The 26,569-nt window shown below is 37.7% G+C and overlaps 1 protein-coding gene across 4 annotated transcripts in view; it reads right to left on the bottom strand.

Annotated features, from left to right (window-relative positions):
• The window catches only part of INTU (inturned planar cell polarity protein), an 82,195-nt gene extending 56,055 nt beyond the window's left edge, over window positions 1–26,140 (bottom strand). For 3 of the 4 annotated variants that reach the window (XM_047718395.1, XM_047718392.1, XM_047718393.1), the window contains exons 1-3: window positions 25,896–26,139; window positions 10,631–11,169; window positions 1,119–1,204 (exon numbers count right to left, since the gene is read on the bottom strand). In XM_047718395.1, coding sequence (XP_047574351.1) covers window positions 1,119–1,204; window positions 10,631–11,169; window positions 25,896–26,041 — 771 coding nt within the window. In that variant the 5' untranslated portion in view covers window positions 26,042–26,139. Of the gene's footprint in view, window positions 1–1,118; window positions 1,205–10,630; window positions 11,170–25,895 lie in introns of all 4 variants that reach the window. The other variant, XM_047718394.1, reaches the window with a different exon arrangement.
• Window positions 26,141–26,569: the final 429 nt, after the last annotated feature.

Here is a 26,569-nt window from a genome sequence, read left to right as displayed (position 1 = left end):
CCTCCCTACCCCTCAAAAGAGAAAAAGTGAATTCCCGACACTAACAAGAGCAGAACATTCCTAAATATAAAGTATAGCACTTTCAAAATACATCTCTCTAATGACCTAAAAATGTCATCTACAATACAAAATGTCAATGCTTAGACTAGCAAAATAACTATTTTGAAAGAGATTTATTTTTATTTACAAGGAATGAGAAATAATACACTAAGTAGCTAAACGAAAGCTCAGGAATAAGGTTAAACAAGATAACACACACACACACACACACACAAAAATCAAGAAAATAGTACAATTAGTTTTTAAGATAAACAAAACCAGGGGCGCCTGGGTGGCTCAGTGGGTTAAGCTGCTGCCTTCGGCTTGGGTCATGATCTCAGGGTCCTGGGATCGAGCCCCGCATCGGGCTCTCTGCACAGCAGGGAGCCTGCTTCCCTCTCTCTGTCTCTGCCTGCCTCTCTGTCTACTTGTGATCTCTCTCTGTCAAATAAATAAATAAAATCTTTAAAAAAAAAAAAGATAAACAAAACCACATTTAAAAAACTTTATAGGAGGGACACCTGGGTGGCTCAGTCCATTAAGCATCTGCCTTTGGCTCAGGTCATAATCCCAGGGTTCTGGGACCAACTCCCACATCAGGTTCCTTCCTCAGCAGAGAGAGAGCTTCTCCCTCTGCCTGCTTCTCCCTCTGCTTATGCTCTCTCTCTCTTTTTAACAAATAAACAAAATCTTAAAAAAAAATTTAAAGGAACAGTGATTTTAATAAATCAGAGAAAAGAAAATTCCATGACTGTTTAAAATGACTTGTCTAGGAACTGGATTTTCATCAACATATATAGTAGTTATAATGATAGGTTGGTCATTATATAGTTTTTAAATTATTGTCATTATTCCTGCTTTACACAGGAGGAGTTTTATTTGTAGATATTTCTCTCTTTTTAGAATAATATCCAAAAGCTAAAAATGTTAACAGGAGCTAAAATGTTTTAAATTGTCAAATATGTAAGTATAATTCACTTTATACATGATAATTTTCAGAGTCTTAAAAAAGAAAACAGTAGAAGGTATCTTTATTTTCTGTAATTAATCATAAAATACAAAAGAAAGACTGTTTCTACCTGCATAGGTCCAGGAATGCAAGACAGAACTCTCTCTATGTTCTCAGAAGTCACATCAACATCATTCACAGCAACAAGGACATCACCTGAAAACAGAATAACAAAGGTTGTTGTATGAATATTCAAAACCCAAAAAGATCTAGAGTTAGACCATTAAAAAGCATCTATTCCAACCTCTTCAAAGTACTATGGAACTCATTATATATTATTATACAGCTCATAGCAGCAGAGCTAAGCTCCCACTCCACTCTTTTCTTATACTATAATATAGCCCAACGTTGCACCATAACTAAATACCACCTATGGACATTTAAAGAGATGAATATTCTCATTTTGGATACAATTGAGAGAATTATGTAAACTCAAAGGGCAAGTACAAAATTTGTAGCATAAACCAAGTACTGCACTTAGTAAAATTGAATCTAATCACTTAAACCCACAGTAAAAAACATTTGGCTGAAATTTTAATTAAATCCATGTGGTGCATCATAACTCAATATGCTGTGGCTTTCACTGCTATTACTGATCTGTGTTTACACACAGCTCTTTGTTTCAAAGGCCCCAACTATAACAAAATCCACAGCATGTTTTGGTGAAAGTTCCTTTTCCATGGCTTTTTCTTTAAATGGGTATGTTTATCAAATTTGGTGGCTTTCATAAAATAAAGATCAGTATTAAAATGGAAATTTACTTTTATAACATAATTAGAGATAATATCAAAATTCCAGTGAGTTTTATTAATAGAAATATATACATACCAAGGTTATTTTTTATCATTCCTAAACATATCATTAGGAAATGGACCAAATAATTAATATTAATCAAACAGATACTTACTGAGCACCTACTGTATGCCATGTACTGTTCTAGGCACTATAGGTAAACGATGGAACAAAACAGACATAAACCTCTACTGTCATGGAGCTTCATACTCTGGGGAAGACAGATTATAAACGTGTATATAGATAACAGTGTTGGTAGATGATTCTCCCTCAGTGTTTCATATTTTGTACATCTTGCAAGGTAAGGCACTGAAAGTCCTTGTTCTGGATTATTTTTTCAAGGATGTTTGTGCAGTGAACAGCCTTGGACAACAGAGGTAGTATTGTAGGGAAGAACCATCTGAAAACATGTCTAACAAAGCTCTAAAAGTAGGAGACATACATGTATTGTCATAACAGATATGAAAATTAATTTTAGAGTGAGTTTGGTATAAATAATATTTTAAAATGTTTAGTGGAACATTTTCTCTTTCTATAGCAGAAGTGTTCTACCCACTTCTCATTCTCCCACACATTTATTTCCCTCCAGTTTTTGTCAGCAACTCTGTGACTCAGAAATGGCAGGCTTCCTGGACATCCTATCATTGCAGTGGGCAAAGTTCTTTCTCAGCAAGCACACAGGAGTCCTTAGGACGCCCTGTCAAAGGCTGAAAGGAAATGAACTGCATGAAATTGTTTGAACTGTTAGATAAGAAATGTGAATTACTGATGGAAAGTTTTATCAAGATACATTCAAAAGTCAAAGAAATAGAAAGTGGTGAAATCAGTTTAGCACTGCGCTTAAATCAATTCTTCAATGTAAAATTAATCACTTGAGAAAATCCATCGATGCATTCCTCAGCATCTACTTAATATTAAGTAAGTACTGAAGGGCACCAAGGACTATGAAAATATATATGTCAACATTTGTTTACTACTGTATTTATACTATATACAAAATCAATACAGTGTAAGAAATTATTTTTAAAACTATTACACATAAATATAGAAAAAAGAAAAAATATATATGTAAAATGTTGCCTTTGGTTGTATGGGCTTTTTCTTCTTTTGTTTCATTTTTCTCAACTGTCTATATTAAACAAATATTACTTTTATAAAAACAAATTAAATCCCTATATTTTTAAAAATATTTTATTTATTTATTTGACAAAGAGAGACAGCAAGAGAGAGAGCACAAAGAGGGGAGCTGCAATGCGGGAGGGAGAAGCAGGCTCTCACCAAGCAGGGAGCCCGATGTGGGGCTCTTGATCCCAGGATCCTGGGATCATGACCTGAGCCCAAGGTAAACCCTTAACTGACTGAGCACTGAGGAGCCCCAAAACTCATTTTACTAAAAAATAAAAACCCACTGTGGTAGGCAGATCAATGGTCCCCTAAAGTTGTCCACACCCTAGTTACTGAAATCTGTGAAAGTTACCTTACATGGCAAAAGGGACTTGACAGATATAATTAAGTTAAGGATGTTCAGATCGGGAGATTATCTAAGGGGCCCAATGTAATCACAGGGTATTTATAAGGTAGGAGGCCGGAGGGTCAGAGTCAGAGAGAGACTTGAAAATGCTGCGCTGCTGGCTCTGAAAATGCAGGAAGGGACCGTGAAACAAGGCATTCAAGTGGCCTCTGAAAAGCTGGCCAAGGAAAGGGATTTCTACCTTAGAGAATCCATAAGGAATGCAGCCCTGTGGATACTTTGACTTTAGTGCAAAAGGATACATTTTAGACTTCTAACTTCCAGAACTGCAAGATGATAAATTTGTGTTGTTTTAAACCACTAAGTTTGTGGTAATTTGTCACAGCAGCAATAGAAAATGAATACACCTGTCTTAACAATATAAAGCAGTCTTGGCTAACTAAGCACCAAATGAGAATCAGGGACCATGAATGAAGAACAGATCAGAATATATAAAGAGTACAAAGAGGTCATTGGAGAAAAAAACAAATCAGTCTTGTTAGAAGGAGGAATTTATGCACAGAGGACTGGGAAATATGTATGTGCCAATGGGGTGGGATCAGACTGTGAGTTTAAATTGGTCTTTTAGGGGCACCTGGGTGGCTCAGCGGGTTAAGCCGCTGCCTTCGGCTCAGGTCATGATCTCAGGGTCCTGGGATCGAGCCCCACATCGGGCTCTCTGCTCGGCGGAGAGCCTGCTTCCTCCTCTCTCTCTGCCTGCCTCTCTGCCTGCTTGTGATCTCTCTCTGTCAAATAAAAAAATAAATAAATCTTTAAATTGGTCTTTTAAATTAAACTGAATTTGACTTCAGGGGAAGAAAATCTGGCTTCTGAAACATAGTTACCATACTGCCGTTTTATACATTCAAGTTAATGCATTTACTGTCAAGACCTTTACCGAAAAATTCTTAAATTCTTAAATTCATTACGTATTTTTTGAGCTCCAATATCAATCTCTCATTTATAATATGCAGGCATAAGCAGAAAATTAAGGTCTCTCCTAACCTATTATTCTAGAAATCCTTGAATAATGGTGTCTCATATATTGTAATAATCACTCAAAATATTTGATTAAGAAAAGATCACATTCCCTAATGTTGCCTGATAAGAAACTGGTGCAAAGTTTTTATTTCTCATTAAAATAGAAGTAATACTACAGAAATGTTGAAAAAATTATTGATGACTCCAGCACTCATAGCCATAATTATTTTCACAAATTATTTTTAGTCTTTACTTATATTGACACTAACAAGGTATAAAGGAATTTCATCCTTTTAAACCTCTCAAGTATTAAGAATTTTTATGTTGGTACACAGTGTTTAGATTACTATTTTAATAGTCAAATAATGCATACATTTATTAAATTATAATTAAAATAATCATCCTCCAGTTTGACATTTTCATGCTTTTTATTTTTTATTCTTAAAAAATGCTTAAATAAATGTCTTCACGCACATAGTTTTCCTTCTTTTACATCTGGGATGAGCAAACTTTCTATAAAGGACCAGATAAGTAAATATTTCAGGCTCTGCATGCCATATGGTTTTTGTTGCAGCAACTAACTACTCTACTCCGCAACTGTAGCTTGAAAGCAGCAATAGACAATAAACACATGAATATGCCTGTGTTCCATACAATTTTATTTATGAACACTAACATGTGAATTTCACATAATTTTCATATATAATAAAATATTGTTCTTTTGATTTTATTTTTTAATCACTGAAAAGGTAAAAACCATTCTCAGTTTTCAGACTACAAAAATGAGTGGTAGGCCTGATATGACCTACAGGTCATGGTTTACAGATCTGTTTTAGATTATTTCGTTTGGATAAGTGTCTCAAAATGGATAAAATGGGTTAGGTGGTATACATTGTTGTAGCTTAATCCTTATTTCCAAATTACATTTTGAAAGGATGAAATGATTTCTTTTCTTTTTGGCTCCAAAGAGAAATCCTTCAGCACTTCCCCCACCCATTCAAGTGAGCACCACAGCAAGTGAGAGTTTTGTGAATAGAAATCAGAACTTTAGGTCCCAGCTTTATCACTGCCCTCTGTTCTTGGGTAAATCACATAATCCTTCTGGTACTCAGCTGTAGAAGGAAGTAACTGCCCCAGAAACTCTCTAGGAAGGCCTAAAAACTCTAATTTTATCTTTCCAGTGAAATCACTGCTTGTTTCTTTCCTTTACTACTGGGTCCAGTACCACAAATAAAAACGTGGGAAAGAAATGATGTGAGGGAGAAGAAACAGACAAACACAGCAGAGTTACTTTTGTTAACAAAGCTGAAAACTGGGGCACCTGGGTGGCTCAGTTGTTTAAGTGTGTGACTCTTGGTTTCAGCTCAGGTCACGATCTTGGGGTTGTGAGAATGAACCCCGTGTCAGGCTCCATGCTCAGCTCAGAGTCAGCTTTTTTCTCTGTCCTCTCCCTGAGACCCTCCCTCAGCTTGCTCTCACACACTCTCTCTAAAATAAACAAATAAATCTAAAAAAAAAAAAGTGGGGAGAAATTGAAATGTTTCAAGTATTACAGAAAGTGAAAATAAAAATGTGTATCAAAAAACAACATGTAAAATACTAGAGAATAAAACCATTAGGTGTTCACAAAAAAACCAAACCTATATTTTAAATAAAGCACTTAAGGGGCGCCTGGGTGGCTCAGAGGGTTGAAGCCTCTGCCTTCAGCTCAGGTCATGATCTCAGGGTCCTGGGATCAAGCCCCACATTGGGCTCTCTGCTCAGCGGGGAGCCTGCTTCCCCCTCTATCTCTGCCTGCCTCTCTGCCTACTTGTGATCTCTGTCTGTCAAATAAATAAATAAAATCTTTAAAAAAATAAAAATAAAATAAAATAAAATAAAATAAAAAATAAAAAAAGCACTTAAAATGTTTTTACTGGAAACATCCATCAACAGTGAAATGGAAAAATGAATATACAATGGAATACTACATAGCAATAACCTGGATATTTCTTACATATTATAAAATAAAGAAAATAAATGCAAGAGAATATACACTATAGACTTCTATTAAACGAAGTTTGAGAAGTGGTAAAATTAAAAAGAAGAAGGAAGAGGAGGAGAAAAAGTCAGCTCTGTTGATAGAAAAGTAGATTTTCAGAAGGGAGAGGGTATTAACTGGGAGGAGGCACCGTGGAGCCTTCTGGGTACTGGAAATGTTCTCTATCTTGATCTGGGTGGTAGTTACACAACTATATACATACATCAAAATTCGCTGAGTGCACACTTAAGATTTGTCTATGTTATCAATGTATGATATACCTCAAAAAGATTTTTAAAAAGATTAAAAAAAAACTTCAAAAAATTTAAAAGAGAAATAGCACAAGTGGTGTCATCAAAACAAAGTTATTCAATGATCACAGGTGAGAAGATTAGAAGTCACACAAAAAGTACTTAAAATAAAAACTTTGTTTTATTGTTGAGCAGAAACTTTCTACAGGGGTATGCGTGTTTAGAACATTAATGTGTGATTTCTTTAACCCTATCCTTTCCATCCTTAAAATACACCTGGTTAAAATGAGCAAAAATGGGTCATCTTGATAAAAAAAAAATCACCAAGGTGATATGCAGTTTCTAGGATGCAGGTCAGAAGGGGATTTGCTTTGGTCTATGGATGGAGGCTGGCTACAGGTAGTCAGGAAGCAAAGAACTGTCGCTTTTTTTTTTTTTTTAAGATTTATTTATTTGAGAGAGAGTGAGAGAGAGAAATCACATGTGCTCACATGCATGGTGGTGGGGAGGAGCAAGGAGTGTCAGAGTGAGGAGGCGAGAATCTTAAGCTGGCTCCAGGCCCAGCAGGGAGCCCAACACTGGACTTGAACTCCCTACCCTGAGATCATGACCGGAGCCCAAATCAAGAGTCCACCACTTAACTGACTGAGCCACCGTGGATAGTGATCAAACTTTAAGAAAAACTCAGAAATAAAAAATAAAGACACAAGTCAACAGTAAGAACAAAAATGGCACCAGAACATGCAGCCACCACCCCCCAAATCCCAGCAAAGAAGAATCAGAATAGAATAGTGTTGTGTTGGCCAATGCACTTAAGTAAAAGGAGGGTCATTCTCCAGCTAGACAATGGCAGAAGTCACCCCAGCAAACTGCATTACCAGGACAAAGTTTTTAAGACTCTCCTGCCTATGGGATTACATCACAGTTCAACCACAGATTTCAGTATAAAATGAAACTATGAAAGAAACAAATAACAAAGTTCCATGCTGTGGAATTATTAAAGTCACAATGACATCAAAAATGTCCATTAGGGCATCTGGGTGGCTCAGTTGGTTAAGTGTCTGCCATTGGCTCAGGTTGTGATCTTAGGGTCCTGGGACTGAGTCCCTAGTCGGGCTCCCTGTTCAGCACGAGCCTGCTTCTCCCTCTGACTACCCTCCCCCCAGCTCTTACACCTGCACGTGTGCACTCTCACTCTCTCTCAATAAGAAAGTAAATAAGTAAAATCTTTTAAAAAATTGTTCATTATTTATCCCCAAGTATACAACTTTAAAAGTATACAATATCACCATAAAATTAAAACTCTGAAAAAAGAGAAAACAAACCACCTATAACATCTTCACACAAACCCTACCAGCATTTTGGTGTCTTTATATTTACTTCCAATTGTTTTCCCTCCATAGTATTTTTCTACATAGTTTGTGCATTTATTCAATAAACGTTTTTGAGGGCTTATTTATCAACCAAGCATTTTGCTATGCACCAAGGATGAAATAATCATTTTATTTTGACATATCTTTTTTTTTGACTTATTGGTAAATCATAAACTCTTCCATTATGAAACTGAAATCATGAACTTCATTTTTCTGCCTTTTCATTGCTATTCATACACATGCAGAAAAGTGCATACACAGTAGTACTACAACAATAAATTATCAAAAAGTGAACATACCTACATAACCACACTCGGGTTAAAAAGTATACTACCAGCCTCCTGTGTATCTTTAAATTATTTTCAAGATAAACAACAGGACTATGTAGCACGTTCTTCCTCTCTATAGTTCATTTTCTTTCCTCCCATAGAGATGGTGCAAAAAGATCAGGTCTAGGTAAGTAGCATTCCTAGAAGGTTCAGCAGACTGGAGGATCAGGGGAAAGGAAACATGGAACGGGATGCTCACTGACCATAACCACCTCTCTATTAGGTTTCAAGAGGAATGGCTAAAAAGCATTTCAGAGATTTGTCTACAAATCAGTCCAATTAGGTCCTGAGCAGAGGCCCCAGATAAATATAGGAGTTTCCCATCATGTGCTATCTTAAAACTATGGTGTTTGGCAACAACCAGACAAGACTTCATAAGCATGAATTATGGCATGGAACAAAAAGAATAAACAGAATGGAACAAAAAGAATAAAAAGAATAAACCTTAGAGACATTTTACCAAAAAGGAAGTTGAGCACCTGAGAGAATGTAAGCACGCATTAGCTTCTGTTCCAGCTATCTGTTGCTGCGTAACAAATTTAGAGTTTAAAACAGCAACCACAATTTGTTATCCTTCCTGGTTCTGGGGTTGACTGGGCTTAGCTGAGGTTCAAACTCAGGGTTCCCCATGTGGTTGCACCTAGATGGTGGTTGGGGCTGGAATTTTCTGTAAGGCTTCTTCACTCATTTGTGGTAGCTGATGCTGCAGGGTGGCTGAGGCCTCAGCTGGGGGTGATTAGCCAGAATAGTACTTGTGGCCTCTTCATGTGGACCAGCCTTGCTCACACAATGGCAACTGGATTCCAAGAATACTAGGCAGAAGCTGCATCACCTTTTATGATCCCACCTTTGAAATCACATAGTACTACTTAAGCTGTGGTTCAAGCCCACAGTGGTAGGGAAGGGAGGACACAAAAACTTAACTTAAAACTTGGGAGGAGTACCAACATTACACTGTAAGAAGAGAATGTGGAGATCTTGCTGCAATCATTAGGATAGATTGCAGAGATGCTCTTCCTATGTAATTCGTTCTTGTAAACCCTATCATGACACTTATCGAATGATGTGAAACTTATCATACTATGTGAAACTATCATACTATGTGAAACCCTATCATGACACTTATCATACTATGTGAAACTGCCTATTTCTGACCCACCTCTTGCACTGCAGTAGGAGCCTCTTAAGAGCAGTAAATGGATCCTTAGAATAATATTTGTATTCCTGACAGTTAGCAGATACTCAAAAATTTTGTGGAATCAATGAACAAACAAATACAATTTAGACTTAAAGAAATATTTTTAAATGTTTCTAAGGTAGCTATAAAAGTTCCTATATCTAGGGTCGCCTGGGTGGCTCAGTGGGTTAAAGCCTCTGCCTTTGGCTCAGGTCATGATCCCAGGGTCCTGGGATCGAGTCCCGAATCGGGCTCTCCACTCAGCGGGGAGCCTGCTTCCCTTCCTCTCTTAACTCTGCCTGCCTGTCTGCCTACTTGTGATCTCTGTCTGTCAAAGAAATAAAATCTTAAAAAAAAAAAAAAAAAAGTTCCTATATCTAAATCTTACAGGCTGAGTCAACTTAAAAGACTGTCAGCTTTTAGATTTGTTAATAAATTTTAAGTTTCATTAATAACATATTCTCACATTTGACATAGCTTTGACCTAAGTAATAAAGTTACTAGTAACTCAAGCATTATATCCAACAGCTGAAAATGTATCAACAATACAAAATGCTCACCTTAATATATATTCAGAATAACTTTCAGATGTATTTTTTAACCTTTAAATTGATAAGAGATTTTATGACAACCACCCTTAAGAGGAAATTTATGTATAACATTACTGTTGCTAAATATGCCAAACAAAACAGTTTAAAAACCACTCTCAAGAACTTAGTGTACTCAAGTACAAACACACAATGTAAAAGTATTTTTGTTCATAAATTACATATTTTTATATCATGCTATTGGATATAGGTCATTCAAATCGAAATTATCACTGTAAAATTAACTTATTTTCTTTTTCTTGTCACAAATATAAGCAAGATGAAATAAAATGATATAATTCAAAACTCAACAATTAGTTAAGCTATTCCTTGGCCTAAATGAGGCACACACATATTCAGTCCCCAAAGTACTTATTCTAAGAGCATTATGCCTTGTAGTAAGTACACCATGCCTAACAATGTCGCTACTGTCCCAAATGTCATCACGCAGTCCTTAATCTGTTGAGACTTTGGATATAATTCTGTTTTGAACACGTCTCCCAAGGCATCACTAATCATGAATCTCTGCAAACAAGAACTGATGTTTACCAGCAACACTTACCAATTAATATCTGACCACTCTTCATAGCAGAGCCTCCTGGCAGCAGGCCATGGACCACAAGCCTCTCTCCACTGCCCTGTTTTCCACTTTTTTTCCAGCTCCACTTGGTCTGATGGATAATCCCAACCAGGACTTCCAGAAGCTTAAGTTGCTCTTTGGCTTTGGTCACAGTTAACTTTTTGGGGTTTACATAAATATTCACATCCTTGTACCGCTGTTGGACAACAACTCCTGTTTTCTGGTTAGACTGATGCTTTAGAATGGACACCGGCTCATTGCCATTACTACTTTTTTTACTGTGGCGCTTGGGTAAAAGACTTTTACTTTTTAAAATTTTGGTAAACCGCTTGAGTTTAGGTTCATACTTTTTTCCTTCTTTGTAATCATCCTCTTCAATTATAATCTCATTTTCACTGAACCTGACATGGTTCACAGTAGGAGTCTCAGGAAGGAGGCTTTCTTCTTCACCCTCACTCAATTCCAAATAAAATAATTCTCCATTTTTCTGCACGCTGTCCAACCATTCAGGTTCAACATCACTGTGAAAAATAGAAAAGATACTCTGAATAGGAGCCAAACAAAAGAAAAATAGTTACGTCTTTCGGGCACCAGGTGTGCAGGGAGGTGGGAGGAGGTGGAAGTTCTTTGATTGTTCAAGTTTCCTTACTATTTCTGATTTATGATAAGCATCAACATTATTTTCTAGGACACTTTTTAAGAGTCTTCAAGAAATGGAGTTGGAGGAGAGGGTTAAAAAAGTATAGTGATAGAAAAGAAAACAAATAAAAAAGGAGATAGCCTTCTTCTAGAATCTAAGGGTAGATTTTTTTTTTTTTTAAATTTTAGTTCAGCCCCTGTAAGGTTATTGCTCACTTCAGACAATTTCATTGGACAATAATTTACATTAATAGTTGATTGTGCAATTATATCCAGACATAAGCCATTTGGAAACTGGACATCAAACATCCTATTTGCATAAAACTATTCAGCATGGCTGTCACATTAAAATGAAAGCTAAAGCCCATCATTATTAGTAAGATTTGTTTATACAATAACTTTTCAAAAGACAAACATTCACCTTACCATAAACTAAAATCTTCATTGAAAACAGCTAGTTTATAATCACAGTTAATAGTGATTGCTTCTATAGCTTATAATTTCCATAAAACCCCTTTTTATGAATAATTATAGTAAGAAAAATAAACCACATATTACATAATTCATCATGTGATTGTTAAAAAAAACTTTTAACTGGGAAATAGGCCATTGAAAAAAATAAAAGTTCTGCTATTAAAAGGACTGAAACAGCATTAAAAAACAACATGCCCATCTTAAGGTAACAAACCTATCACAAACTCCACCCTGCCCCTGCCTATTTAATGTTACAAACACTGTACCTTTCAAACTGTTATTTTTTTAAAGCAAAACTGGTTACAGTGGAAAATATGTTGAGAGAGTCAGAAACATCAACTGCAGTATTCTTATGTAAAAGGGTATAATTTGTGTTCTAATCATTCCATCAAATAGAAGATATTTCTGTTTTCTGCAGTGTTTACTAGCAACTCCGGCTCTTTTAACTTAAAAGTCAACTGTCTCTCTAGGGGTGCTTGGATGACTCAGTTAAGCATCTGATGCGTGAATTTGGCTCAGCTCATGATCGCAGGGTCATGAGATCCAGCCCCATGTCGGCTCTGTGCTGGTGCTGGCTCTGCACCAGGCTTGGAGCCTGCTTAAATTCTCTCTTCCCCTCTCCCTCCTCTGTCCATCCCCTCCACCTCATGAGCACAAGTGCGTGTGCGCACGTGCGCGCACGCACACGCACTCTCACTTTCTCTCTCTCTCTCTCTCAAAAAAAAAAAAAGGCTACTGTCTCTCCAAAAACTGTGAAAGTTAATTGTAAAAAATGCACCATTCTATTACTCAACTCTGAAATTAACCACCAATCTCATCTGTGGTTGGCAATTAATACAGAATTTTCAACTACATACATGGGGCATACCTAGCCCCAAATATCAAAACTAGTATTTCTTTGGCACTTGTTGGGTCCCAAAGTGGGGCATCATTTTAGAACCACTTAGCAACAGGTATTAACCCTTTATCAGATGTTCCAACCATATTCATCTGTACCCACAGAAATCAGTATTTAATAACTCCGTAATTCTACTCTGAAGAATTCTAAGTAACTGCCTCCAATCATAAAAAATTTAGATAACTATGTACCATAGTTTAAAATGGCACAATGTACATATCATGATTATACACAACTACTTACAAAGATAAGTATCAATTTAAACATGAATGAAACTATTTGCTTCATAATCTCTTTATTTGTATTAGAAATGTGACCCCAAAGAAATACTTTTTCTCCTATGCTAAACATGAAGATGTTTCATCTTAATCTCTAAAATTTGAAAGAGAAAACATTTTTTGGCTATGACTGGAAGATCTCTGCAGGTAAGGGGAGGACACAGGATATTCAATCATGGAGCAAATGAACAGTGCCAGGTCCTTAGAAGGTACTAGAATTGTAATGATTAAAATATCAGTCCTTCCCTTGTCTAATGGGGAAGAGAAAGTGAGAAAGAATTCACAACAATACACACTGTATGCAAAATAGAGGTCCCCTAGTTTAGCCTGGGATTGACAGCAACGGCAGGGAAAATTTCTGGTAGAGAATATACAGAAGTAAGTTTTAAGAGAGTAAGTGGTTGGTTATGGGATATGGGGGGCTCAAGGGGAAGAGGAAAAGACAATTCCAAGCAGAAACAACAGCATAAGCAAAGGCCTTGAGGGACTGTCTCTATGCTGATGTGGACACCTAAAACCAGTCTGGCCTATGTGGACAACTAAAGAAAGAACCACCTCAACATCATATAGGCCATATATGAAAAACCCTCAGCTAATATTATCCTTAAAGGAGGAAAACAGAGTTTTTCTTCTAAGGTCAGGAACAAGACATGGGTGTCTACTCCCACCACTGTTATTTAACACAGTATGGATGTCTTAGCCTCAGCAATCAGACATAAAAATATATAAAAGGCAATTGGCAAAGAAGAAGTGAAACTTCCACCATTTGCAGACAACATATTACTCTACGTAGAAAACCCTAAAGACTCCACCAAAAAATTGCTACAACTGATATATAAATTCAGTAAGGTTACAGGATACAAAAATCAACCTACAGAAATCTGTTGAATTTTCTACACCAATAATGAAGCAGCAGAAGAAATTAAGGAATCGATCCCATTTACAATTATACCAAAAACCAAAGATAATTAGGAATAAACCTAACCACAGAGGTAAAAGATCTGTACTCTGAAACCATTAAACAATGATGAAAGAAATTAAAGATGACACAAAGAAATGGAAAAACATTCCATGCTCATGGATGGAAAAACAGATATTGTTAAACTGTCCATGCTACCCAAAGAATCTACACATTCAATGCAATCCCAATCAAAATACCACCAGCATTTTTCACAGAGCTAGAACAATCAATCCTAAAATTGTATGAAACCACAAAAGACCCCAAATAGCCAGAGCAATCTTGAAAAAGAAAGGCAAAGCTGGTGACATTACAATTCCAGATTTTGAGTTATATTACAAAGCGATAGTGATCCAGACAGTATGGTACTGGTAGAAAAACAGACACATTGATCAATGGAAAGAGCAGAAAACCCAGAAATGGACTCACAACTATAAGGTCAACTTATCTTCAACAAAGCAGGAAAGAATATCCAATGGAAAAAAGACAGTCTCTTCAACAAATGGTGGTGGGAAAACTGGACAGCTATGAGCAGAAGAAAGAAACTAAACCACTTTCTTACACCACACATAAAAATAAATTCAAAATGGATGAAAGACCTAATGGATGAAAGACCTAAATCAGATCTGAAATCTTAAAAATCCTAGAACACAGGCATAACTTCTCTGACATTGGCTGTAGATACTTTTTTCTAGATAGGTCTCCCGAGGCAAGGGAAATAAAAGCAAAAATGAACTATTGGGACTAGGTCAAAATAAAAAGCTTCTTCACAGCAAAGAAAACCATCAATAAAACTAAAAGACAACCTTCAGAATGGGAGAATATATTTTTAAGTGACACATCTGATAAAGGATTAGTATCCAAAATCTTAAAGAACTTATCAAATTCAACACCCAAAAAACTAATAATCCAGTTAAGAAAAGGGCAGAAGACAAGACCAGACATTTTCCCAAAGAAGACATACAGATGGCCAATAGACATATAAAAAGATGCTCAACATCACTCATCATCAAAGAAATACAAATCCAAACCACATGAGATACCACCTCACAACTGTCAGAATGGCTAAAATTAACACAGGAAACAACAGACTTTGGTGATGTGGAGAAAGGAGAACCCTCTTATACTGCTGGTTGGAATGTAAACTGGGGTAGCCACTATAGAAAAAGTATGGAGGTTCCTCAAAAATTTAAAAATAAAACTACCGGGGCGCCTGGGTGGCTCAGTGGGTTAAAGCCTCTGCCTTTGGCTCAGGTCATGATCCCAGGGTCCTAGGATCGAGCCCCGCATCGGGCTCTCTGCTCGCCAGGGAGCCTGCTTCCTCCTCTCTCTCTGCCTGCCTCTCTGCCTACTTGTGATCGCTCTGTCAAATAAATAAATAAAATCTTAAAAAAAAAATAAAACTACCATATGATCCAATTGCAGTACTAGGTATTTACCTAAAGGATACAAAAACACTAATTCGAAGGGATACATGCACCCCTATGCTTACAGCAGCATTATCAATAATAGCCAAAATACTGAAGCAGCCAAGTGTTCATCAACTGATGAATGGATAAAGAAGAGGTAACACACACACACACACACACACACACACACACACACAGACACAATGGAATATTATTCAGCCATAAAAAAGAATGAAATCTTGCCATTTACAATGATGTGGATGGAGCTAGAGAGTATTGTGCTAAGGGAAATAAGTCAGTCAGAGAAAGACAAATACCATGTGATTTCACTCGTAGGTGTGATTTAAGAAACAAACAGATGAATGTTGGGGGGAGAAAGAGAGGCAAACCATAAAACAGACTCTTTTTAAAAATTTTATTTATTTACTTGACACAGAAAGAGAGCACAAGAGGGGGGAGCAGAAGAAGAAGAAGCAGGCTCCCCGCTGAGCAGGGAGCCCAATGTGGTGCTTGATCCCAGGACCCTGAGATCATGACCTGAGCTGAAGGGAGACGTTTAACCAACTGAGCCACCCTGGTGCCCCGAAAACAGACTCTTAATTATAGAGAACAGACAGACATGTTGGGGGTGGAGTGGGTGGGGAGGGACTAAATAGGTGATGGGCATTAAGGAGGGCATTTGTTGTGATGTGCACTGGGTGTGGTATGTAAATGATGAATCACTAAATTATTTTCCTGAAACTAATATTACTGTATTTTAATTAACTGGAATTTTAATAAAATTGTAAATAAAACAAAACAAAGATAGTCTCTGGTCACCAAAAGTGGGGCATGAGAGGAAAAGTACTCAAGTCCTAATTTTACAAGGCCTTTTGGCAAGGGATTTGGATTTGATGGTATAAGTAATGAAGAATTTTAAAGACTTATCTATTTATTTAACAAAGAGAGCGAGAGAGGGAACACAAGCAGGGAAGTGGGAGAGGGAGAAGCAGTCTCCCCACAGAGCAGGGAGCCTGATTTGAGGCTTGATCCCAGGACCCTGGGATCACAACCCGAGCCAAAGGCAGATGCTTAACGACTGAGCCACCCAGGCGCCCCAGTAATGAAGAGTATTAGATAGAAATTTTTATGTGTCAGATACCTCCGAATAGATCTACTTTAACAAGAAATTCAAAGAAGGATTTGAGGTAGGCAAGATTCAAGTCAAGAGTCTGGCTATGGGATATTTAGCTACCAGGCAAAGATGGTATCTAAAGCAATGGCAGAAAACATGGAAAGTAAGAAAAACATTTAAGAAATGCTTGAAAATCACTGGACTTTGAGACTGATTACATGAGATGATGACAGAGAAGGAATTAGTGTCGACTAGATTCCTAGTTGGTGACTGTACTTTCACGCATCCTTTTATGCAAACACATGCACAGGCTCATTTTATGTAAATGGAAACAGAACTATAATACATGTTGTCTTCCCCTCCTACTTTTCACTGACATAAATGTTAAACATTCATGTTCTTAAAATCATAAAATCATATAAAATCATACATAGGATTATGCTGTCATTGTTTTTGAAAAACTAGAATTATTACATATTCTACTATATATAAATATAATGTGGAATCATCTTTCAAAGTGTACATACATACGTATATATACACATACTTTTGTCATTTATCACAATTCAGAAATCCCAATGGCAGCATAAATGGTTCCTATCAATGATGTAGCACATTTGGTCATTGGCCTCCTTAAAATCTTTGTGTTCAGTATTTGTTTTACCCTTATGGACAATGATACAGTAACCATCCTTATATGTATGTATGTACATATACTTTTTTTTTTTTGACAGAGAGAGAGATCACAAGCAGGCAGAGAGGCAGGCAGAGAGAGAGATGGGGGGAAGCAGGTTCCCTGCTGAGCAGAGAGCCCGATGACCTGAGCTGAAGGCAGAGGTTTAACCCACTGAGCCACCCAGGTGCCCCGTACATATACATTTTTATCCAAAGACTATACCAATTCACATTTCCACCAGCAATGAATAAGATCCATTTTCATCACCTCTAAATTTAAAAGATGCTTCACTTTAAGAGGAAGAAGAAATTAAAGGGGAGATAAGAGGAACAGGAATAAAGACAGAGAAATGAATGTAGAAGACTCATGAAAGAAGGAAACATGTATAGTTTAAAAAAAAATGAACTGGGGGCGCCTGGGTGGCTCAGGGGGTTAAGCCTCTGCCTTCGGCTCAGGTCATGATCTCAGAGTCCTGGGATTGAGCCCCACATGGGCTCTCTGCTCAGTAGGGAGCCTGCTTCCCCCTCTCTCTCACTGCCTGCCTCTCTGCCTCCTTGTGATCTCTCTGTCAAATAAATAAACAAAATCTTAAAAAAAAAAAATGAACTGAGAAGTCACAAAGACTTGGGTTCAAATTCTGTTCTATTGACATTTTTACTTTTCTAAGCTTTAGTTTTTCTCTTCTAGAAATATAGGTTATAGCTACTTCACATGGCTGTTATCAACAGTAAATTTAAAAATCTGCTGGGCATGGTATAAGTGTCAAATGTTAGTCCTTGCCCAACAGAGTAAAAAATGTAGAGTAACTTCTAACTTTATTGGATATAGCACTCATACTTCTGTATTCTTCCAACCCCTGGCAATAAACAAAGATGTCTTTAATGACCTCTATTTGCTAAGTTCCAGGCTAAGTACTACTGGCATAAGAAGCAAACCAGATGCAGCCTGTATTGCTCTCATAGTTCTTTATTCCTGGAAGATTCCTAACTCCTACTCCAGATGATTAATTCTGTTTAGATAAGCAACAAGAGCATAACTGATTAATGTGTTAGAAAGCTTGACAGAGTTGTAAAGACTGTATTCTCAAACTAGTTCTACTAGAAGAGGGTGTATTAAAGACAACAATTGGAAAAAACAACCTTTCAGTGCAACTATTATTAATAACAAAATTAAATAAATATTGTATGTTGATACTTCCTACTCCAAGAGATGGAGCTTAATCCTTCCTCCCCTTTAATGTGAACTGGACTCAGTGATGTGCTCCCAAACAACAGAATACGGAAAGGGATAAATGGTAACCTCACTGTGAAGAAACCTTGCAGACTTTACCTTAACCAAGTGATCCAGGTTATGAAAAACAAGAAACAACTAAGAAACTGTCACAGACCACAGGAAACTAGGGAGACTTAATGACTAAATGCTTTATGATATCCTGGATTAGATCCTAGAAAAGAAAAGGACATAAGTAGATAAATGGTAAAATTCAAATAAAGTCTGGAGTTTATTTAATAGTACTGTACTAATGTACTAATGTACTAATTTCTTAGTTCTGGCAAACATATTGTAGTTCTGTAAGATGTTAACATCAGGGGAAATTGGGTGAAGGACATACAGGAACGCTCTGTACTATGTTTGCAATTCTGAGGACACTTTAAGTGGTTTTCAAGGCTCTGATGTAGTAAACATGAGCAGAGTCCTTTTTCCCAAAAAAAGATTTGCTAATTTACAAATAACCAAGTTCACTTACATATAAAGTAACATATTAAAGAAAATGAACTTCAGATAATGCTAATAAGTTTCTCAATTCATATTCAAGAATCCTATGTTGAAGAGTGCCTGGGTGGCTCAGTTGGTTAAACATTTGCTTAGGCTCAGGTCATGATCCCTGTATGGGATTGACCCTGTATGGGGACCCCTGCTCAGTGGGGAGCCTGCTTCTCCCTCTCCCACTCCCCTGCTTGTGCGCTCTCTCTCTCTCTAATAAATAAATGAATAAATTTTTTAAAAGATTTTATTTATTTATTTGACAGAGACACCGCAAGAGAGGGAACAGAAGCAGGGGGAGAGGGAGAAGCAGGCTTCCAGATGCAGGGCTCAATCCCAGGATCCTTGGATCATCACCTGAGCCAAAGCTAGATGCTTAATGACTGAGCCACCTAGGTGCCCCTAATAAAATCTTTAAAAAAAGAATTCTACACTGATACTAGTTTTTTCCTTCTAAATTACTGAACCCCTTAGGTCTTTATTTACATTATCAACATTTTTTATCAACTGAAACGGTATTAGGATTTTCTTGGCTACCACAAGAAAAGTTATGAATAGCCAGAGCTACTGGTTCATTTCCTTAAGGAAAACAGGATTTTGCTACTACTCCAAACCTGTTACAGTATACTTTGTTTTCCTTGTTAGTGGGCAAAAGTACCAAAGTGGCCAACACACATAGTTACATGGTCCTAATATGTACAGCAGGACAATTCTAGGGATAGAGAAAACCCACACACAATAAAAACATAACAAATAAATATGGATTCTATCTGATGTTTGATCAGCGCTGATCTAACGCTTTTCTGTGCTCTACCAGCAATATCTAATTTTTATTCTTGAAGTCTTTCGATTGTTTTCTAGAAGAAAGCCATAGTTTTAATAGTTAAAATCTATGTTAGATGTTATGGAAGCTTGAGGGGTGGGGAACCTGGGACGGGCTGGTGGTTTTCTAGTCCAGCCAGAGTCACCACTGGAACAAATGTGAAGCATGTTAGAGAAAAGGAAGGGATCAGCCAGTAAACTACTGTGTACTCACTGCATGAAATAAATTTTTACATCAGGACCACATCTCCATTGGAACTAAGCTAATAATGAATGACCCCATTCCCAGACCACATTCCCTACCTCCACCCCCTTCAGTTAAATGGAGCATGCTTACAAATCACTGAGTTAGGGTAAGATCTGACCCTGGCAAAACTGAAATCACAGACCAGCAAAACATTTTGTGATAAGGCATTTTTGTGCTTTTAAAGATGTAAGATGGACAGAGGGCTCATGGCCTAGCTAAAATGCAAGGCCCAAAAGTGAAGAACCAAAACTGCTATAGGAGAGCCAAGTTTAGAGAAATTAAGTGTAAGAAGTATCAAAAAAGGCTATAGGAGAAGGTAGCACATAAGTGGGACACTGAATGATTTTGACAAGGTAGCAAGAAAGGATGTTTCGGAGAGAACAAAGGACATACAAGTGTAGGTGTGAAAGTACACAAGAGGTATGAGCATGAGTGTATATTTCCATGTAGTAATGTTAAGAACTGAATGTGTCTCCCCAAAATGCATATGTTGAAACCCTATCACTCAATATGATGCTATTAGGAGGTGGGACCTTTGGGAAGCAATTAGGATTAGATGAGGCCATGAGGATGGAGCCCTGGTGAGTGGGATTAGCGCCCTCATAAGGGTCATGAGAAAGCTTGCTTGTTCTCTCTGCTTTCTGCCATGTGAGGATACAAAGAGAAGTCAGCAATCCACAACATGGGGGAGGGGTGTCACCAGAACCTGACCATGATGGTACAGTGATCTTGAACAACCAGCCTTCAGAATTGTGAGAAAAAAATTTCTGTTGTTTATAAGCTACTCAGTCTATGCTATTTTTTAAAATTTAATTTTATTTATTTTTTTGAGAGAGAGTGTGTATGTGAGCAGGAACGGGGGTGGGGGCGGAGAGGAAGAGAGAAAATCTCTTTTTTTTTTTTAAAGATTTTATTTATTTATTTGACAGACAAAGATCACATGTAGGCAGAGAGAGAGGGAAGCAGGCTCCTTGCCAAGCAGAGAGCCCAATGCGGGGCTTGATCCCAGGACCCTGGGACCATGACCTGAGCCTAAGGCAGAGGCTTTAACCCACTGAGCCACCCAGGCGCCCCGAGAGAGAGAATCTTAAGCATGCTCCTTGCCTAGTGCAGAGCCTGATGTGGGACTTGATCCTATGACCCTGAGATCATGACCTGAGCAGAAATCAAGGGTCAGATGCTTAATTGACTTAGCCACCCAGGCACCCTATATTATTTTTTAAATAGCAGTCCTAGGTAAGACAAGTGGGAACAAAAAAGGCTTTAAAGAAGGAAGATCATCAAAGATGAGATCAGAGAGGCTAGGGACAGATCTGAAACCGCTAATAATCTGAAATTTATTTGGGAGGCCACTTAGCTTTTGAGTACTATAGAAAAATGATTTACTACCATTTTTTTTTTGGAACAATTTTAGGTTCAAAGAAAAATTGAGCTGAAGGTACAGAGATTTCCAACATACTCCTTCCTCTCACATGCATAACCTCCTCCATTATCTCTATCTCCCACCAGAATGATATATTTGTTACAATGGATAAACCTATAGTCATATATTATAACTACCCCCAAATCCATAGTTTACATTACAGTTCACTCTTAGTGGTGTACATTTTATAGGCTTAGGTAAATGCATAATGACATGTATCATCCACCATTATAGTATTATACAGAGTAGTTTCACTGCCCTAACACAATTATCTTATTACTTCAAATTTTAAAATAAAAGTCAGAATAAATGAAGGCCTGTAAAGCTTCTCATTCAATACCAGGAAGATAGTTTTCATGTAAAGAAAAGCCATGTCTTTGGTGAGAAGTATATAAGGGCCTTCTTTCTTCTTATGTGCATATTTCAAAATTTTCAGAGAAAATAATTCTGAATTAAGAAAAAGAAAAGCATGTCTTTATTTGGCCATCTACACAAAGATTTCATAGAAATGCTTGCACATTCAGCCTTGTTTTCTCTTTAACTACTCTGCCCCTTAAAATATGAAGTGTTCTCCCTCCTGAATATACGGAAGAAGTTGTGAAACCTCTGACAAAGATGAGAAAACTTGTTATAAGAGACATCTCATAAAATGATAATTTATAACCAAGAATTCTTCTGATTCTGAACCCTTCAAGACCAGGGAAAATTTGAAGAAATTACAATGTTAGCACTTTTAGGCAAGCAAAATAAACTTGTAAAGGGCATCTGCATTCCTCTTAGAGAATCCTCTACTATATGTCTTTATCAAATCACTACATTGTACACCTTAAATATATACAATTTTTACTTGACAATTATACTCCATAAAGCTGGGGGAAATATGAGGAAATAAAACTCAGCTTGGATTAACCTTCTTTCAAATCAAAAATGTCACCTCTACCATCAACTCCTCTTTGCCTCTTGTCAATTCCTCACCATCAACAGTTCACAATCTTCCCTTTCCTAGGATTTAACAAACCTTCTCACGGTCAACAAAATTCAAAGTTAAGTAAATATTCTCACTCCCATTTTAACATGTGAAAACTGATCCTTATAGAAGTCATGTGACCCATGTAAGGCCATATGGTTAGTGGCAGGGATAAAGAGAACACAGGTTTTCTGACCCCTACTCTTAATCGAATACTCATTACTTTGCACCAGGATGACTACATTCAGGCAACAAGAAATTCCATTGTAATTGAAATGGCTGAATTCTTTGCAATGCAACCATCAGTGACCAAGCCTGACATATTAGCTGTTCTTTAAATCTCAGCCTTCTCTTCAGGATCACAGGGATGACCTAGTTAAGCATATGCATATTTGCTTCAATTTATTTAGCTTCATGTATGTGTTTAATTCTATTTTTGATCCAAACTGCCACAATATATTTTTTGTAGTCAGTTCTCTAAGAGAAGAATGATTCAGAACTGTGTTCTAGAAAGCAAATTCTGGCAGCTGTATGGAAAAAAGGTTGGAGATGAAAGAAGAGGCATCCAGATCAGTTAGAAGGCTACTCCACTCTTACATGGGAGAGGCCAGCGCTTTAAGTCAGGCAGTGCCTCTGGGGGGGGGGGGGGGAAGGATGGGTGGATATCAAAAAAGGAAGTCAACAAGACTGCAGACTTATTAGATCTGAAGACACGAGCAAGGAGAGAGTGATGTCAGTAGGTAAGATGGGCAACACCAGGGGAGAAACAGAGAAGATAATGAATTATCTTCAAACATGCTGAGTTGGAAGCAGAGAGAAAGGGTAGCAAAGAATTGCCATTCTCATCAGAAACTTAGACATACACTGTTTGAATTTCTAATATATGTAGTTTGATAAAAGAGAAATTAAATTAAAAGGAAAAAGAAGTCAGGGTTCAGAGCAGAAGAAAAGGGGAATTATCCTAAATTGGATGTTAATATGGTATATGGCATCACGAATTCAAAATATTTTGATTCTTCAAGTAAAACATCCCTATGTTAAAACCCAAGAAAAGGATAACCTGTGGTATTGTCATATAGTGGAATCCTATTCAGAAGTTAAAAAAGAATGAACTACACATATAGGCAACAACATGGACAATGCCTATCTCTTAGCTTTGATGAGAAAAATTAGATTCACATGTTCACATGTCCCTGTGCATTTGATTAAGAAGTGATCTGGTCCAGAGGTGCCTGCCTGGGTGGCTCAGCTGGTTAAGTGTCCCATGGCTGGTTTTGGCTCAGGTCATGATCTCAGGGTCGTGAGATTCCATGTCAAGTTCCACTCGGGGGGCAGAGTCTGCTTGAAATTTTCCCTCTCCCTCTGCCCCTCCCTAACCCCGCTCACATGCCCCCTTTAAATAAATAAATAAAATCTTAAAAAAAAAAAAAAAAAGTAATGTCCCAACTGGGAAGACCACTTCTACAGTGGTGACTCTGCAGGTTAGAGAGGTAAATAAGAACAGACCAGAAACCTACCTGGTCAGATCAGCAAATCAATTATCATGTCCTACACATGAAGAAGGGATAAACATTAAATCTGAATCTTGACAGGACTTGAAAACATAGACCTGAACATTTTACAACAGAGAATTACTGTACTTTTTAAAGTTTTTTTTTTTATTTGTTTGACAGTGATCACGAGTAGGCAGAGAAGTAGGCAGAGAGAGAGAGAGAAGGGGAAGCAGGTTCCCTGCTGAGCAGAGAGCCCGATGTGGGGCTCGATCCCACGACCCTGGGATCATGACCTGAGCCGAAGGCAGAGGCTTTAAACTACTGAGCCACTCAGGCGCCCCAATTTACTGTACTTTTATTATTAGGAGGATAAAGACACTGGAACATCTGGAGTAACGAGTGAATGACTAATGTGGAAAGTTTAATGCCCTTTAAAAAATATATACATATATATACACACACAATATATATACAAATGTTTATATATGTATATATAAAATCATATTTACATGTATTTTGAATCACAGAATGTTTTGAGGTAACAAGTTTTCCTAATACGGGGTCCTCAGATTGCTCATTTCCTAGGAAACAGGGCTAGTTCATTTACCTTCATTCCATTTGCAATCAGGCCTCCTAAATTTCTAGGCTGAAACACTCAGCTGTGTGACTATGGATGAATTACAGATTCTCTCTAAGCTAAAAGTGTGTTTTTAAGATGCAGAGAAACCAGGAGCTTGAGTCTCACAAGATCCATGACTTCCACAGCAAGACCAAATCAGGTTTCCTGTAACCCATCCTTCATCCAGTGCCTCACTTGATAACCATCATTTTTAAACTACTTTTTAAACGACCACAGCAGAAGATTACACAAAATACTTGACAGTCTCCTCAAGAATGTAATTTGACTTTATTGAGCCTCTAGAGTATATTAAGCAGTCATTAGTTTTCCCTTACCCTTTTAAAGATAATGGTAAATCCTTTTTACATACCCAAAGGTGGAAATAATTGCCAAGTAATTTTTACTCCTAAATACACATTAAATACTTGCAATCATTATTCCTAAATAATACACTTAAAATGTCATCCTAAAACTGACTATGCATGGCAGTCTGTTATGGGATTGGTCCAGGCTTTGCACCTAAACCTTCTCACTGTTATCCATAGCTTTCAAACTAGGACTAATTTACTTTTCAAAAAAGGTCTTAATTCATAGCAGTAAGAAATAGATTCCTTCAAAATTGAAATAGCATTGGGTCCTATGGATCAAAATAACCTTTTCAATATTATTAAGGATTAAAAAGTGGAAAATAACACTTAGATATTCTATATTTTAAAAATCACATTATTGGGATGCCTGCGTGGCTCAGCAGGTTAAGCATCTGCCCTCAACTCTTGGTCATGAACCCAGTGGTCCTGGAATCCAGTCCCACATCAGGCTCCTTTCTCAAGGGGAGTCTGCTTCTCCCTCTGCCTCCTCTGTCTGCTGCTCCCCCTACTTGTGGTCTGACAAATAAATAAATAACAATCTTTAAAAAAAAAATTACATATCATACTAAGTAGAAAACAAGAAAACCGTGTAAATGTATAGGGAAATAGAGCAGAAATACCCCCAAAATGCTGAGAAGTTGTTCTTGAAGGTGAAGAGTAAGGGTGAATTTTCTTTTCTATACCTACCCATTTTTAAAACAAGAAAAAAAAATCTGTATAATTTCAATATTTATTTATAAAACGTGTAGGGTATCCTTCCACTAAAATCACAAAGACCATAACAGCAGAGAAGGCACTGCGATAAGATCAAAGAATGTTGTGAACATCCTAAGAGATATACCCTTAAATATTATAGAACCCGCCACAAAGAGGAAAACCTCCTCATCTGACCATCATAAAAAGCCCACAATAGCGAAGAGTGGCACGTCATTGCGGCTCACAATACCGCAGAAGTGGAACGTGGCTCAAATAAATCCCACTGATTATAGAACCCTACTCAATCCCAACTACACCAACATTCTGGCAGTCCCCCCAGCCCACGTGTACACTCTCTGGATTGAAAGGATGGATTTAACTGCCCCTCTTCAAGACTCTTACTCATAATCGCTACTCTCTGAGGAGTATGAACCCGAGTAGCTGACCCGATCTTCATAATCGCAATCCTCATCTTCTTGTGAAGACGAGTCTCCAGGGAGCTCATCTGGGCTATGACGCGAGCCACACGAAACCGGAGACGCCATCATCAGGAATGCAATAGCGGCAAGTCGCGTAATTCAAATCTCGAAAGTACAGCTCGCCGTAACCGCCATGTTGTCTCCACTGGGAAAGAGGAGACGCCACGTGACCGCCAACCCTTGGCTGCAATTGGTGGTGGTTTGGGTTGCCAGGGAGACGAGGAAGCTTTACCCGAGAGCGCGAGAACTACCGCAAGAAGCCAATGAGGTGAAACGTCCAGGAGGGCGTCTCAGTTGGAGGAATTTAAGTAGCTAAAATTTCACCTCTTAGACTCACCTAAATGCACTCTTTTGGAGCCGCAGAATTTGTTAACAGAGGAGACCCCCTGTTTTTTTCCCCCCCTTTTCTTCCAGTTTGCACTTTGCCCTGTTTCTACGCGGAACGGCTGCCCAAAGCCTTAGAAGCACATAGCCTGGAGTTCCCTTGAGGCAAAGGAAACTCCTCTTTACCCTTCCTCAGGGCCTCTGCCTCTTGGGCTAGGAAGGGAAGCTTTTAAACAACGCCCTCAAAGAGGTGCTAATGTAAATACCCTCCAT

This window comes from Lutra lutra, chromosome 2, assembly GCF_902655055.1.
Source record: "Lutra lutra chromosome 2, mLutLut1.2, whole genome shotgun sequence".
Taxonomy (NCBI): domain Eukaryota; kingdom Metazoa; phylum Chordata; class Mammalia; order Carnivora; family Mustelidae; genus Lutra; species Lutra lutra.
The sequence above is the reverse complement of the archived record's forward strand: the minus strand, read 5'-3'. Positions and strand labels throughout refer to the sequence as shown.